The 16,493-nt window shown below is 36.6% G+C and overlaps 1 protein-coding gene across 1 annotated transcript; it reads right to left on the bottom strand.

The window, feature by feature from the left end:
* Positions 1 to 383: 383 nt before the first annotated feature.
* LOC120634558 (phospholipid scramblase 2-like) lies at positions 384 to 1,106 on the bottom strand. Its single transcript, XM_039905255.1, has one exon. It carries the CDS (start codon positions 994 to 996, stop codon positions 394 to 396), a length of 603 nt encoding a protein of 200 aa, XP_039761189.1. The 5' UTR covers positions 997 to 1,106; the 3' UTR covers positions 384 to 393.
* Between the last annotated feature and the right edge of the window lie 15,387 nt (positions 1,107 to 16,493).

Raw genomic sequence — 16,493 nt, 5'->3', positions numbered from 1 at the left:
TAATTACTGTCATCTGCTAATAGGTATGAAGTGATTAACCGTTTGCTCGAGACACCACTCTAAAGTGGAGTGATTTTTGTTGCTTCAATATTAGTGGTGTACACGATTTCTGTATGTTCTAAATTCTGTGCCTTTAAGTTTTGTCAAAATTACGCGAGCACGGTTGAGCATTTCCCACAGATTACCAAATACTTATAATTCTTATCCGTTTGTAAACATTATCCGCCATAGACAAGTTACAACTCTGTATTTTTATATTAAATATGCTGGAGCATACTTGCAGTTTGACACTGCTTGCTCTGTAAGTACACGCGTTATAAGAGGAATTAAAAATTGTAAAACATTAATATGTAGGTAATAAGTGTAATTTCATTTATTTTAAAAATAATCATACTATTTAAAGATCAAAGGTTTTGTCCAACAAATTAAGAAACATGCCCCCAGCAAAATGCATTTTACAGGAACATCCATTTCAATTGGAAACGATACGGAATAACGCCATCTAGTGGTGACTTCTCCAACCTTTTCGTTGTTCGAAAGAATGCTGAAGCCACTATTATTTCTGAACGCTCTCGCCTTTATTTTCAAAACCTTTTCACCTACATGATTCTTTATAAAGTAAGTTTTTAGACAAGATCTTGTTTCGTGTAGGGATCCCACGAAATTTCCGGGTGGAGCCCAAATTAATGCTTTGTTAAGACACCAAGCGTACGGTTTTTCCACTTTTATTATTTCATTTCCATAACAGTTGTATATTCTGATTTCAATTTTATATTTGCCTTTTTGAACTGCAAGAAATACCTTTTGGCCTTGGTTGTTGAAGATGGTGTAGCCTATATCTTTTAACCCTATCAAATTATGCAAATTATCATTTTCTTCCGCTACTATAAGCTCATTTAAAGGGCATAAATATGCCAGACCTGGAAAGTCTGTGTTCGCTTTAGGGCAGGGCATCCATTCTTTCCTTTCAACATCACTGTGGGTAGTACTTTTCATTTAGGTACCGATCTTTATATCTCATGGGAATGTTACTCGTTTAATTTATTTTGAATTTTACATACCTAGTTAGGTATGTACAGGATTAATTATCTACTTTGTTGCATATCAAGTTGGTTTATCATTTTAAGTCACCATTTGGCGATTTGTCAAATTGTGTTGTGATAAAATAAAGAGAAAAATAAAGAATATAGATTATTACAAAGAGTTTTTAATGAAACCCTTTTTAAACGCGGCAAAGTCCCATCTATTGGTGAAAGTTGATACCGCAATGAAGCTTACCGTGAGCCTCACGTTTTATTGCATGTAATGTTTCATAGATGGCGTTGAATTGGCGATGCTTTCACATGTCAAAAGATGGCGCTAGTTGTTTAATTTTATGAAGCAAAACTGCTTTAGGTGCGACTAGTGAGTAGCGCCTACGTCAGACGTCTGTGTAGTTTCTTCCGCTATTTCAGCTTAAAGACATTTATTTTCTCAAAAATTATATTGAGAAAATAAATGTCAAAAAAAATGAGTATTATTTAAAAATAATAATATAGATTGGTCGTAAGAATATGCCATATATGTGGAGTATTAAAAGGCTTCTTGACTTATACGCCAGCTAGTTGCAAATATCATAATCAATTAGGATTATTTATTTCCAATATTTTCAAACGGATCAATTTTGAACAGCTAATGAATAAAAATTCAACAGTTTAAAAAAAAAACAATGAAAATCTCTTAATATACTTGTTTATTTATTCCTGTTGTAATAAATAAATTATTAATGCTTTTTGTGACGATTGCAACATTCTATAATATTCAATGACATGTGCTGATAAGTGATCTAACCTTCAATTTTCTACTCTCAATTATTCTATTTAACAAATGAAAATATTTATAAAATGTGAAACTGCCATTTATCAACTTCTGCCATTAATGAACTTTAAATAGAATATAAAATGAAAGAGTTAAAATGTTATCGAGTCAACCGGTGATCCTAGAGCGGGAAGTTACCTTGGCCAACGAATTAGTTTGGCCACCCAAAGGGGCAATACTGCTATCATCTTAGGAACTGTGCCTCGCTGCGGTGGTTTCGAAGACGTTTTAGATTTTATTTAGTTTTAAATAGTTTATTTTAAGTTATATTTATAAACAAAATATTTTAAAGAATAGATAAATGCTAAATGAAAAAGTGAATATTAAAAGAAATGGCGGAGTCCCAGGAACATTTTACTCTTTCATCAATAAATAATAGTAAAAGTTTTACTTCAATCGCGCGTAAAGGTTACATACACACACTTTTTCTATTGCTGAAAAGAAATCTGAAGAGCCCGTGGCTCTTTAATAAGTTATTAGGAGTAAAAATAGCGAACAACCCGTAAGGATTTTAACACCCAACCTAAAGTATACCGCGTTTTTCTTATTTTTGGTTTAGATGTAGCAACCGCTCTGTTTACCCATCATTATTCTATTTTATGAGAGATGAAAGCGAAGCGGAGTTCTTCCAAGAAACCTTTCTACCTTTCGTCGTCGTAATATTATGCTATTGTAGTATTGGTGTAAGCTGAATCTCGTAGGACAAAAATATTTAGACCCACTACACAGATTAAACAGTCATCTTAGTACGTATTGTCGCATTTCATTTATGTATTTACTCATTTAAAACTGCATAAGTATTACATAAATTTACACACCGTTGAAAACCGTTACGTAGAACTCGCTGGCATGCGGGTTTGCTTACGATGTTTTCCTACACAATTCAATCGAAATATATTTGCCAAAATTTAAAAAGCACATATCTCCTAAAAGTTACAGGTATGTGCAGTGTGCACGTGCCGGGAATCGAACTCGGTTCCCCGGAAAGGCCGAATCTCTAAACACGAGGCTATCACCGCTTCACATGGGAAAAACACTGCATAACTAGTTGTTCCGACGTTATGCAACTTTAATGATGAAGTTCTTAAGGTGTTATATATCATCATCATATCAACCCATTACCGGCCCACTACAGGGCACGGGTCTCCTCCCACAATGAGAAGGGTTTAGGCCGTAGTCCACCACGCTAGCCAAAAGCGGATTGGTGGACTTCACACGCCTTTGTTCACAGCATGCAGGTTTACTCACGATGTTTTCATTCACCGTTGAAGCAAGTGATATTTTAAAACGCACATAACTTAGAAAAGTTTGAGGTGCACGCTGGGATTCGAACTCGGCCCCCCGAAAGTTAAGACGATGTCCTAGCCAACGGGCTATCACCGCTTCATATTATACATATATACCGACATTTCAATTAGATAATGAAACAAAATTTAAATAAACTTTATTGAATAACTAGCTGATACCCGCGACTACGTTCGCGTGGATTAAGGTTTTTTTTTTACCGCGGGAACTCTCTAATTTCCCAGGATAATAAGTACCCTACAATCTGTAATAAATTTCAGCCAAATCGGTTCAATCGTTGCGACGTGATTGAGTAACAAACATCCACACTTTCACATTTATAATATTAGTGGGATATCCAAAATAATAACAATTAATATCACCAAATATTGCGCATAGGCATATTCTTAATGGATTTGAAAGAAAGAAAGAAAAAAATATTTATTACATTGCGCCACACATTACAATATTCACAACACCACATATATGTTATGTGTGGCACAACCTAGAAAAAAGCTGCAAGCTCAGCATTGTGCTACATGCGCCAGTGGGAGCTTTAGCCATACAGAGCCATACAGCGCTGGTATTTAGTTGGCACCTTGTACCAGCTAACACAACGGAAATACGTAGCCATCCACTGACCACATTTAAATATTTTAATTTAATAGTAAACTAAGCAAAAGTTATACATAAGTAACAAAAAACAATCGAAAAGAAAACAAAAATTAAAAAATACAACAATAAAACGAATACCACTAAACTAACTAAATAAATCCACAACTATAATAATAATAAATTAAACTAACATATATTTATATAAACTTGAAAATAAAAACGTACATATATCAATAACTTATTAAGATACACAGTGTAAAAGGAGGTTACATAATTTATTTCTCGTAGACTTACTTTATAAGATCTTTTGCAACATCCGTTTGCAAAAAATCCGAATCCAGCGAGAAACTCAGCAGTCGCTGTTTTCAAACGTCAATATTTTAAAAACAGCTGTAGAGTCACACATATGCAATCTTGTTACTTGCTTGTAACTTTTAGCGGATGGCTTTTCGGGGCGGGGGTCGTATCGCCATGCTTATTTCTAAGGCCCTAATGTTCGTTTTCACTAAACCTATGCATCACCTGAATTGAATGCCTAATGAACGTAGTCTATAGGAAAAAAAAAGTTTCACCAACTCTTTCTGATAACTATTGGTGAACGGTTAATGTATGTCTAGGTATCTCCTTTGTATAGGTTACTTATTTTACTTATTTAGGCATTTTCGTCGTCAGTGAAAACGGTCATAAATGTGTGATAATTTCAACCGAGAAAGTTAAATAAGAAAACGGAAACGCTGAGAAACGCTTGCAAATAACGAATGAGCGAAAGATATTAAGAAAAATATAATAATATGTCCGATACCATTCCACCCCTGTTTCTTATTAAGAAAATCTTTAATTGAACGCACACACACACGTACAACACACACAGGCGCGTCAGAGACAAACACTTTGTATCGTATGAATAGTTGTTCAGTTATATAGTAATAAAGTATAAATGATGAAAGTTACATATAGGAAAATATTATATATTTGCGCGCATAGCTACAGCGTTAGCTATATATCGTCGCTTGATGGAAATGGCGGCCGTGGAGTCGACTGCTTTCTATAAAAGTTTCAATTTCTTATGCATTTTCCTTATTGTTTTAATAGGTTGAGGAAAAAACGGCCAGAATTAATCAACAGAAGGGGTGTGGTTTTTCATCATGATAACGCTAGACGTCACACATCTTTAGCCACTCAGCAAAAATTAAGAGAGTTTGGCTGGGAGGTGTTAATGCATTCGCCGTGTAGTCCTGACTTTGCACCTTCAGATTTCCACCTGTTTCGGTCTCTTTAGAATTCTTTAGACAGTGTCAGGTTAAGATCACTGCCAAAACTACTTGTCGCGGTTTCTTGATCAGAAGCCCCAAAATTTGTATAGCAATGGGATTATGTCCCTACCTACAAGATGGCAAAAAGATATCGAACAAAATGGTAGCTAAATACTCTAGTTAAATGTAAATAAACTATATTAAAAAATAGAATTTTCTTAAAAAAATGCGAAGAAACTTTTTCCCCAACCTAATATTTTAAAATCTGTGCGATTTAATCTATTCGTTTGGTGAAACTTAACTGCGAGAACCATTTGTATCGAAACCTTAAGGTCGAAGCGGTGATAGCCTAGTGACTGTGGCTTCGGCTTCACTTTTTGGGGGGCCAAGTTCGAATCCCAGCACGCACATCTGACTTTTCTAAGTTATGTCCGTTTTAAGTAATTTAAATATCACTTGCCTGAACCGTGAAGGAAAGCATCCTGAGGAAACTTGCATGCCTGAAAGTTCTCCAGAATGTTCTCAAAAATATTTGAAGTCCACCAACTGGGCCAGCGTGGTGGACTAAGGCCTAACCCCTTCTCATTGTGGGAGGAGACCCGTGCCCTGTAGTGGGCCTGTAATGGGGTGATAAGATGTTGAACGCCTGCTTCTATCTCATGCACGTTGCGTTATAAAAAAATAATAATAATAAGGAAGACTCCATAGCGTCTATGTCCAGAACACATACACACATACGTAGAGCGAGGCGCTCCGTCTTAAGGACGACATATGAAGTAATTTTTTTTCGAACACCACTGCAATCCGATTTCAACTTTATGTCTTGCAAAATAGAGTGCGAAATCGATGAAACCGCGAAATATTTTTTCCATTTCATATTTACGAATATGCCCCAAATTCCCCAAAAATTAGAACCGTGAAAGCGTGGGGGGCGGGGGGGAGCGCCGTGGGGGTGAATTTTTCTACGCACACACGAGGGTGGCTCTGATAGTAGATAGTTTTAGAGATGTATGTGCACACACGTCAGCGCTTTCATTTGATTTGTCTTAATTCGCACGCTAATGATGCTAATTTAAAAAAAAATATCTTTGTGCAACTCACACACGACAGTGAAACTTCTAATAAGACCTACGCGAGATTGAGATGAATATAGAATACTAGCTGTTGCCCGCGACTTCGTCTGCGTTTCATTTTGTTTTTTTATGTGGCATTAAATTTAGTTGTAGATCTAAAAAAGTATTCAGTATCGCTAAGCCTTAAATGAGGGGTTTGCTGCTGTCCGCTGAGGAGTTCTGTCCTCTATCTCCAACTACAGTTTGGGCAAAATTAAACACATATTATAACCTCTATAGTACAAAAATAATTATTTAAATCGGTTATAATTTGTCGGAGTTATGGTGTAAAACCGTCAAACTCTCATCCCCTCTCCCAAAGGAACCGAGCTTAATGGCGGGATATAAAATATCCTATATTACTTCTAACACATCGAAGAATATGTGTACAAAGTTTCATGATCGGTTAAGTAGTTTTTGCGTGAAAGCGTAACAAACAAAATTACATTCACATTTATAATATTAGTTAATTAATTATAAGGATAAGGAAGTAAGGAAGCAAGAATTATAAATTATGAGTAATAGGATAAATGTTTATTAAGTTAATTAGTAGAGTAATATTTATTATTTTTTACCAAGGTTAATAATATTAAATTTTTTAATGTATAACCATGAATGATTAAATAAATGAATACACTTTTATTGTAAACCAAAGAAAAAAGTAGTTACAAGATATATAAACATAGAAAAAGGGAGTCCAATTTGGTGGCCATACCATCAGTGGCGCGCATAGAGGGTATGCACAGGGTAAGCAGATGATATAAAATGAAGAAAATCTCCTGTACGAGTTATAAATACTTAAGGGTAGACTTTTTATAACTCTTACAATGTCTATCCTTAAGTTTTTTATAACTCGTACTGGAGATTTCCTTCATTTTATATCATCTGCATACCCTGTGCATACTCTCTATGCACGCCACTGCATACAATATATAACCATAATATTATTATTCCACAGTTTTTTATGCCACTACAAGTAAGCCCTTGACTGCAATCCCACCTGGTGGTAAGTGATGATGCAGTCTAAGATGGTAGCGCGCTAACTTGTTAGGGAGTATGATAGTCATAACCCTTTCTACGCGACATCGCACCGGAACGCTAATTTGCTTAGCGGCACGTCTTTGTCAGTAGGGTGGTAACTAGCCACAGCCAAAGCCTCCCACCAGACCAGACCAGAGAAAATTCAGACATTATAAATTTCCAAATTGCGAACCCGGGACCTCCTACTTAAATGTATATCATACACATACACTCAGCGTTGCAACAGGGAGGTCGTAAAGAAGCAAGTGAAATTTAAAAAAAAAGAATGACCCCTCAATATGTGAATCAAATGAAAGAGCTCGAGCTAGTAGAGTAATGGAAGTCGGAGGTTTTTAAAAATTTTAATTTTCTTTTTAGTTCAACCATATTCATTTTAATGTGAAGCGGTGATAGCCCAGTGGGTAGGACTTCGACATCACTTTCGGGGGAGTTTGAATCTCAGCACGCACCTCTAACTTTTCTAAGTTATGTGCGTTCTAAGCAATTAAAATATCACATGAGTTGCTTGGAGGAAAACAACGTAAGGAAACCTGCATACCCAAGAGTTCTCCATATTGTTCTCAAAGTTGTGCGGAGTCCACCAATCCGCACTGGGCCAGCGTGGTGGACTACGGTCTTAACCCCTTCTCATTGTGACCCGCGGGAGGAGACCCGCGTCCTATAATGGGTTATGATATTGATGATGATGAATTTTAATGTCTTTTTCAACGTTTCCTAGCGATAAAGCGCGTGTCACGGAGTTCCAGTACGCAGGTACCCGGGCCCGTTAAATTGGTACACATCTTAATATTCGGGCGGATATCAACTGGATGTAGGGCACGGGGAAATATATTTTAAAGCGAGCGAAATAAGTGTCTTGGGACGCGAGGGGTGGCGGTTATAGGGGTTAGCGGTGGCGGCCATGGGACACGCGGAATACCATGAACCTATGGAGCCCTGACTCCTTAGCTTCATGGCATTCCGCGTGTCTGTAACTATAGAATCCATATCAAAATCGGTTCATCCGTTCGACAGCTATAGCTACAAAATACACACACACACACACATACGCGGGCGCACACACACAGCGACGTCAAACTTATAACACCCCGTCGTTTTTGCGTTGAGGGTTATAAATAGAGATGAATTCTCTCAGGTCTGGTCTTGTAGGAGACCAGACCAGAATAATTGACAGACCAAGTTGATAAAAATAATAAGCTTTATTGATTACAGCAATAAAAATAATTAAAACTCGTATACTTACAACAAAAGAACCAAATGTCGTCAATATTATTAAACTGTTGAGAACGCAATGGGCAGGGCATGTGCAACACATGGAAGGCACGAGAGGCCCAAAGAGGTTGATGGAGGGCACTTTGGAGGGGCGTAGAGGCCGAGGACGACCTAGGGGTCGGTGGAGTGATGGAGTTGAGAAGGGTATGAGGGTTCTGGGAGTTCGGAGCTGGAAAGAAGCAGTTTCTAACCGCCTCAAATGGAGAAATATGCTTGACCAAGCCAAGCCCCACCCAGGGCTGAGAGCTTTGATGAAGATGATGATGATCACTACAACGAATATGAATGTAAAACAAAGACAAAGTTGATAAGCCGCAAAACTAGATGGCCTTCGTAGCAGCGTACCGGAAAGTTTTCACGCTTGCCTTCTTTTTTCTTGTATTTTTAGAATAGAATAGAATAGAATAGAATAAAACAGAGTAGAATGATTCTTTATTGCTTTAACTGTGTACATTTGCCACTTTCTAGTGTGCAATTTTCTTATATACCTACTAAGAGTTTATTTTGCCTGTAATGCCTTTATTCATTTCTGCTTTTAACCCCCGGCTAAAACGACGGGAATGTTATAATATGGTGATAAGTTTAAAGTGTCGGTGTATGCGTGGGTGTTTTTGTGTATCTGTTTGTGGCATTGTAGCTGCGAAATGGATAAACCGATTTTGATTTTGTTGTTTTTGTTTGAAAGGTGCATTAGTCGGGAGTGTTCTTAGCTTTGTTTTATGCAAATCGGTCCAAGCTGGATGCCATCACAAAATGGCGGATTACATGTTTTTTCACAACCCCTCATTATTAAATAAAAGGGCTTGACTAGTATAATATTATTATACAATTAAAAACTAAGATGGCCGCCACCCGAAAAAAAATCCCCGGGTCTAGTTTTATAAATTCCATACAATAAAAATGCGCCTGTGCAGTTTTGTCCTACACGGAAGTATGGCGTGTTAAGTAATTGCGTCTTATTAAAAATCGCTCAGTTAGTGGCCCCGCGTATATTTTCATCGTCTAGGTTCTATAGATCGCAAACAGTATCCCGCGAGACTATTTTTCGCGCTTAAACATCTTCAGTTATATCATTTCTTTTATTTTTACTAAAGGCACACAGTGTAGCCCGCTAATCCACATTCTAGAAGCGTGATGGGTCTGAGACTAGATAACATGGTAAATCAATGTCGAGGCCGGAAAACTAAGAAATGGTGGTTGAGTCCTGGGCGAGAAATAACTATTACTTTTCTCGCAAATTTTTAAAATCGTCTTCAAATGCACGTAAGGAAGTATAATTTCCCACTGGTATAGTATATATATATATATATATATATATATGTTATACTTGACCCGCCCCTTCGGCTTAGGTTAACAAATTGACACCCGTGAAGAATGACATACTTTCCACACTTGTATCGTAATGTACGTAGTTGTTTTCTAGAGAGGTTAACTTTAAATTGCGTAAAAAATTTACGCAATTTATAGTTGCTATCCTACCTTAAATGTGATATTTTGCGTATTATTTTTCGAACGTAATTTGAATATTAATTTCATACTTTAGTTGAAGCCAGACAGAATTTATCATTAGAAGATGATATTTTAGCATGATATTTTTTAAATATGTAAGTGCGTAACGAACCTTTGTTAAATAGTTTTTAAGTAAATGTCTCCGGACAATATATATGTATACTTGAAAGTGAGCGCAAGAAAAATAACCTTTGTCTTTTACAAAGTTAATTTAATAAATAAAGAATAATGAATACATAGGCACGCACTCACAAACAATCACTTTCACACACCCACACATGCACTCACACACACACACACACACTCGCACACACACACACACAACGCACACACACGCACACTTCATTTCTGAATATTATATATAGCTGGTCTTTAGGAAAAAATAGCTAAATTTATCTACGCATTTTGTTGCAGAAGACCTCCTGGTACAAGTGTATTATATGCTTAAAAGCAGATCTCAGTGTTATAATTGAAATATGAATGTAATAAAATAAAATTAAGTCATTACTTCTTTCACATTTGTTTCATAAATATCACCTAAAATGAACTGTGTAAAACTGATTAGAATCTAAAAAGTTTTCGAAATGGCGAAAGCGAGGCACAGTTCCTAAGATGCTGGCAGCATTGCCCCTTTGGATGGCCAAACTAATTCGTTGGCAAAGGTGCCCGCTAGGATGACAAATGTGAAAGAAATAAATAAATCATTCTTTATTATTATTATGTGAATAGTTTTCATTCGATTTTGACTATTACCTGGCACGTGGTTCCAAAATACATAAAATAATATTCTGTTTTTCCTTTAGTAGTGCAAAAAAATTGTCTTCAGAGGCCTTTCCGAAGTCAGTTTTTCGAAAAGTTTTTTTTTTATTTAGAAGATTTTCAACGAAGAATAGATATTAATCTTTTTCGTTTGAATACGAAAATATTATAAACATGGAACACGTGCAAAAGGAAAAATACAAGAGCGCGTGGACGGTTTGGACGGGTTGCTTGATAATCGTTTAAACTTTTTCGTGCACGCTCAAAGGTTGGCTGGTAGAAAATGCTTTAGCAGTAAGTCCACCTTTTGTGAGCCGATTTATGGTTGTGCAATAAAGAGAAACAAAACCAAAAATCTTGCAAACTACAAACACTAAATAATTCGCTGGGTCGCTCATGGGTCACTTGGATGCCAAGTAGTGACAGTAGATCAGAATACAATCATCAACGCTCGTCCTAAATTAAATTTCTTATTATATTTTTGTTAGCTATATTTTTATATTGCTTCGTAAGCAAAAAAATGTTTATTTACTTACTTATAGGGCAAATAAACATTTTTTTTCTTTCTTTCCTGTTAGGAACAGACCTGTTATAATAATAATAAAATATTAAACACAATAAATAAATTACAACATACTACAACAAGAGAACAGAGAAAAAGAAAATAAAATACAATAATTTAGGCGTATGTTGCTTCGTTGTGGTCAACGGGTCACCTACTCAGCTCTGTGCCGTAGCACCATGGCAGTGTTACTTGTTAGGGACATTCATAGTTACAAATTCAGCTTTTATCAAGCATCTTCTCAAAATTGTCCTCTTCCTCCACGGAATCTTCCTTTAAATAACATGAATCGAATGTAATAAATAATTAGAGGTCTTTATTCTATGCGTTTTAGGGTTCTGTGGTCCTAAAAGGTATTTATCGTCCGTTCGCTTCGAATACCATTTCTTCCACTCTAAGCTAAACCTGCGCTTTAGCGTTACGTTACGATGTTGCGTAGATACCTATTTACATGCCATAACTCAACAGGTTAGCCCGCGACCGTCTTAACTCATCTTGACTTACCACCGTGAGAGTACAGTCAAGGGATACTAGATTAAAAAGAATTTGAATTATAGCAACGGGCGGAGGACTTTTGGACGTTGGTGTCCAACAGTCCTCCGAACTACTGGAAACGCAGTGTCAACATAAAACGAGTCGCAGAGAGTCGCTGGAAACAATCAGGGCCGAGTATTTATTTATTTATTACAAAGGACACTAAAAATATACATATTTACCATATTCAGTAATAAACTTGTACAATATTCTACACATTCACTTATATGTACATCGATAACAAGTGACCATGACATTCACAAAAATTAATAATAATAATGACAAAGTCAAAGTCAAAGTCAAAAATATCTTTATTCAAGTAGGCCCATAGGTGGCACTTTTGATGCGTGCATAAGAATTACACGGTAGTGAGATGATGGCGATAACCACATTCGTAAACTTAAAACTAAAGCTACGAGGGTTCCAAACGCGTCTTGTTCTAAGAAAAAGACAACCCACAACAAACTTAGCCGAGTGTTTTTTTTTTGATATCACCATCTCACAATGTCGTTCAAAATTATAAGAAGAGCAACCTGGTTAGAGCAATAATAAACACACAAGCTTTTTATCGATTATAAGTAATCGATAAAAAAATAATAAAGGACTAAGGTCCTTTATACTATAATAGGACTCTTCTATAAGCTTACGTTTAATACAAACTTTGAACTTTTTAAGAGAAATCTCCAAGATGTCAATGGGTAGTTTATTGTAGAATTGTATGCAATTTACTTTTTCCTTTAAACCACTTTTTGACAGGCCGAGTGGCGCAGTGCGCAGCGACCCTGCTTTCTGAGTCCAAGGTCGTGGGTTTTTTTCAGTGTCTGGGTGTTTATCTGTATATTATAAGTATTAATGTGTATATATATTAATAAAAAAAAATATTCATCAGCTAACTTAGTACTCATAACACAAGCTACGCTTACTTTGGGGCTAGATTGCGATGTGTGTGTGTGTATTGTCGTAGTAGTCGTAAACCACATGTCCTACCTAATTGTGTAGGTAAAAAATGTAAAAAATGTAGGTAATAAATGTTGGCTAAAACTCCGGTAAAGCTTCAATCCTGACTCTATGCTTTTAAAAAAATACATGTAAACACAGCAAAAATAATCATAAAGATAAGAAGGAATAGGTGATCTGTACGTAATATCTATCTAAAGGGAGGGCTCTCCGACAGGTAAGCGATAAGCTGTTTGTATATGTGAAAATCTCTGCCACAGACCTATGTCAGTTGACGTCATTAGGTCAAAGTGATGTAGGGGGTCTACAGAACGCTGCTACGAACGCTACGCTGCCCAACGTCTATCGGATCTCTGAGCACGTCCTGAAAGGAGCACGTCCTGCGAAATGCTGCCCCGTGTCCATCAATTTGGGCGTAGATGTTAAGCCTCATCAACATCCTCATCATATCAACCCATTACCAGCCCACTACAGGGCACGGGTCTCCTCCCACAGTGGGAAAGGGTTAAGGCCATAGTCTAAGATAGCCCAGTGCGGATTGGTGGACTCCACACACCTTTGAGAACATTATGTAGAACTCTCTAGCATGCAGGTTTCCTCGCGATGTTTTCCTTCACCGTTGTAGCAAGTGATATTTAAATTAAGTTAGAGGTGCGGGGATTCGAACTCGGCCCCCCGAAAGTGAAGTTGAGCTTTTACCCAATGCGCTATCGCCGCTTCAGACTAACTAAGATAACTGTTTTTTTTCCCTTTATTTGGTACATTTCAAAAAAACAATTTATTCTATTGGATAGAAGCAGGCGTTACTTTGCGGAAATCCATGATATATTATCAAATTAAGCTTAATTTGCTATACTCCGCGAAAAGCAGGAGAATCTGTGTGGCAGGAGAATCATTTTGCAAAATGAGATTTCATCATGAAACATCATTTTATACAGTGGACATAACGTAGCCAGTAATCATTCATACGAAATATTACATGCTTGCGACAAAGGGTTGAGAGGGTATATTGCCGAAGATCTGTTCGGTGTGGAGTATAAGGAGTGAAGAAATTATAAATTACACCACACAGATTCTCCTGCTTTTCGCGGAGTATAGAAAATTAAGCTTAATTTGATAATAATTTATACTAGCTTAAACGGTATGAAGACAAAATAATACACTTGTGAATTATATACATAAATACTTATAACATACAGATAAACACCCAGACACTGAAAAACATTCATGTTCGCCATACAATGTGGCAATCGATTCATCAGCATTGAACTCAGAAAGCAGGGTATAAAGTTGTTTAAGTTGTAAATTACAAATATAAACTGTCTTTTTGACATTTATATGATAAGTACTGATGACACTATTCCACTATTTCAAGTCCAAAATGATCGCATATTTTGCTTGTTAATTTTTAACAGAATTCAACAAGAATTGAATTGAATTTAAACAAGTCCTAAATTTGCACAAGAATTGTCTTCGAGTCCTTATTTTACTCACGTGACCTTTAGCATCTAATATGTCATGCGATATACTAGTCACAATCACTTTTCAGCACCACATAAACTTATAATTGACGGTAACATAAGCTATACAGCACTCCACCAATCCACACTGGGCCAGCGTGGTGGAGTACGGCCTAAGCCTTGGAGGTGACCTGTAGTGAGTCGCAATGAGTTGATATGACGAAGCTATACAGCCTTAAACTTAACACAACAATACGGAGCCCACGAAATTCCACCCCCAACACACCCTTGATCAGTTTTTACTTTATCAAAGTCTGGGCCGGATTGCTTAATAACATTTTCAATTTCAATTTTCTACTAAAATAAAGCGAACGGAAAACATTTTTGTGCTTAAATAGGGGCGGAAGATCTCTTACAGCGTTACACGTGTCTGAATTTGGTATTGCTTAACGTCGCTTATCCCGCGGCGATTGCTGCTTTATTTTATTCATCCACGATTATCCAGATATCGTTCGAAATTAATTTAGCTGAGACATCCCGTATAAGCGCTTTTGAAACGTCCAGTCGGATTGTTTGTGGTGATATTAGTTTTCTGTAAATCGACTGTTCTGAATGGCATTTTTTTATTAAATTGAAAAGATTTGATTTATATTAAGTAGGCTTATAACTTTGAAATGTAAAGTCTGCATGTTTGTAGTGACTCTACCACCGTTTTTGAAGGCAGATTCTACTGAGAAGAAACCGGCAAGAAACTCAACAGTTTTTGTTTAGTTGTTGTAGTTTGAAGGCAACATTAATCACTAACAAAAATTTAACATTCATTGCAATTATAAGGTTTGATATAAAGCAATAAATATCCTGGAACCAAGGTTTCTCAAGCTTGCACGGGGTTCAGAATTAAGGTAAGCAAATATATCGTAATCGTAATCATATAAATGAATTGTCTGCTGGAACGCATTTAAAAAATCTGGGTACAGAATAAGAGGTGATATAAAGAAAGCTTCTTTAGGGGATAAGGAAACCTGCATGCTCGAATTCTCCAAAATGTGTGAGAAGTTAGCCATGTCCGTACATGTCTGTGGCGGACTAGTACTTCTGGCAGGAGATCCGTGGCCTTGAGTCGGCTACGAATGGTTTAATAATGACAATGATGTAGTAATGGTCAAAAGAGGGTACTAATATTGTGATAATAATGTATATTGTTAATTCTGTATAGACGTAAGTCATAGAAAACTTAACGTGTTTAAAGTTCCGGCCCAGTGAAGGGATGCGTTCTTTAGCGCGGACTTTTGGCTTTTTTGACGGCTTTTGGCGCAGTCGGCAGCGACCCTGCTTTCTGAGTCCAAGGCCGTGGTTTCGATAGTTGTGGAACTATACAATGTTTGTGTGATGAACATGAATGTTTTGGGTGTTTATCTGTATATTATAAGTATTTATTATATTTATTATTCAAAAAATATTCATCAGTCATCATAGTACCCATAACACAAAGCTACGCTTACTTTGGGATTAGATGGCGATGTGTGTATTGTCGTAGTATATAGATTTATTTTAAAAAATTTTTGGACTTTTGGACTTTCGTCCATCAATCTGACGCGTCAGTGTTAAGCTTCATGCGCCTTTAATCACACCGGCAACCAAGATTTCCAAAACGGAACACAGCGACGCTTTGCAGCAGAAATAACCACTTCTCCGGACGAGCTCTGTCACAAATATATCTACTACTACAAAAAATATATTATTTACATAATTCATTCGGAGTTCTAACTTCGATTGATTTGATTGAAATAAGAAGTACTTTAAGGTTGCTTTTTGCGTTTTTTGTATAAAATTAGTGAAATTAGATTTTTTATATTTGATGTTTTAGGGCTTTGTACTTATCATTCGGTAAAAGAGAAACCTTGTGATACTTCGTCCGTGATTGACATACGGACCAAGTCAAATTTATAGGTATGTCGCAACTAAATATTTCGTAATTTTGAATAGTTATTTATATTTTAACGGGTTATTGGGTCAAGTGTGATATTAAATTTTACCATTTTGTATACCTTTCGCGGGTGTCGCACGAGGCTACTTATGGAATTGTTACCATCCACTGCGATCACCAAACTGCGTAGCGTGGTGATTATGGGAAAACCCTGCCGTTGGAAAACGCCTTTATCCCAGCAGTAAACTGTTATCGGCTATTCGTAAACAGCACAAAGGAAATAATTAATAAAAAAAAACCATACTAAAAATTGAAGGAACGGCTCTCCGTGACTGGCCACAGAATTTTTAT

This window comes from Pararge aegeria, chromosome 24, assembly GCF_905163445.1.
Source record: "Pararge aegeria chromosome 24, ilParAegt1.1, whole genome shotgun sequence".
NCBI classification, from domain to species: Eukaryota; Metazoa; Arthropoda; class Insecta; order Lepidoptera; family Nymphalidae; genus Pararge; species Pararge aegeria.
This window is presented reverse-complemented; position numbering and strand designations above follow the sequence as displayed.

Excerpts from the sequence above, each read along its gene's own strand:
- LOC120634558 (XM_039905255.1), bottom strand. The coding sequence starts at position 996 with ATGAAAAGTACTACCCACAGTGATGTTGAAAGGAAAGAATGGATGCCC.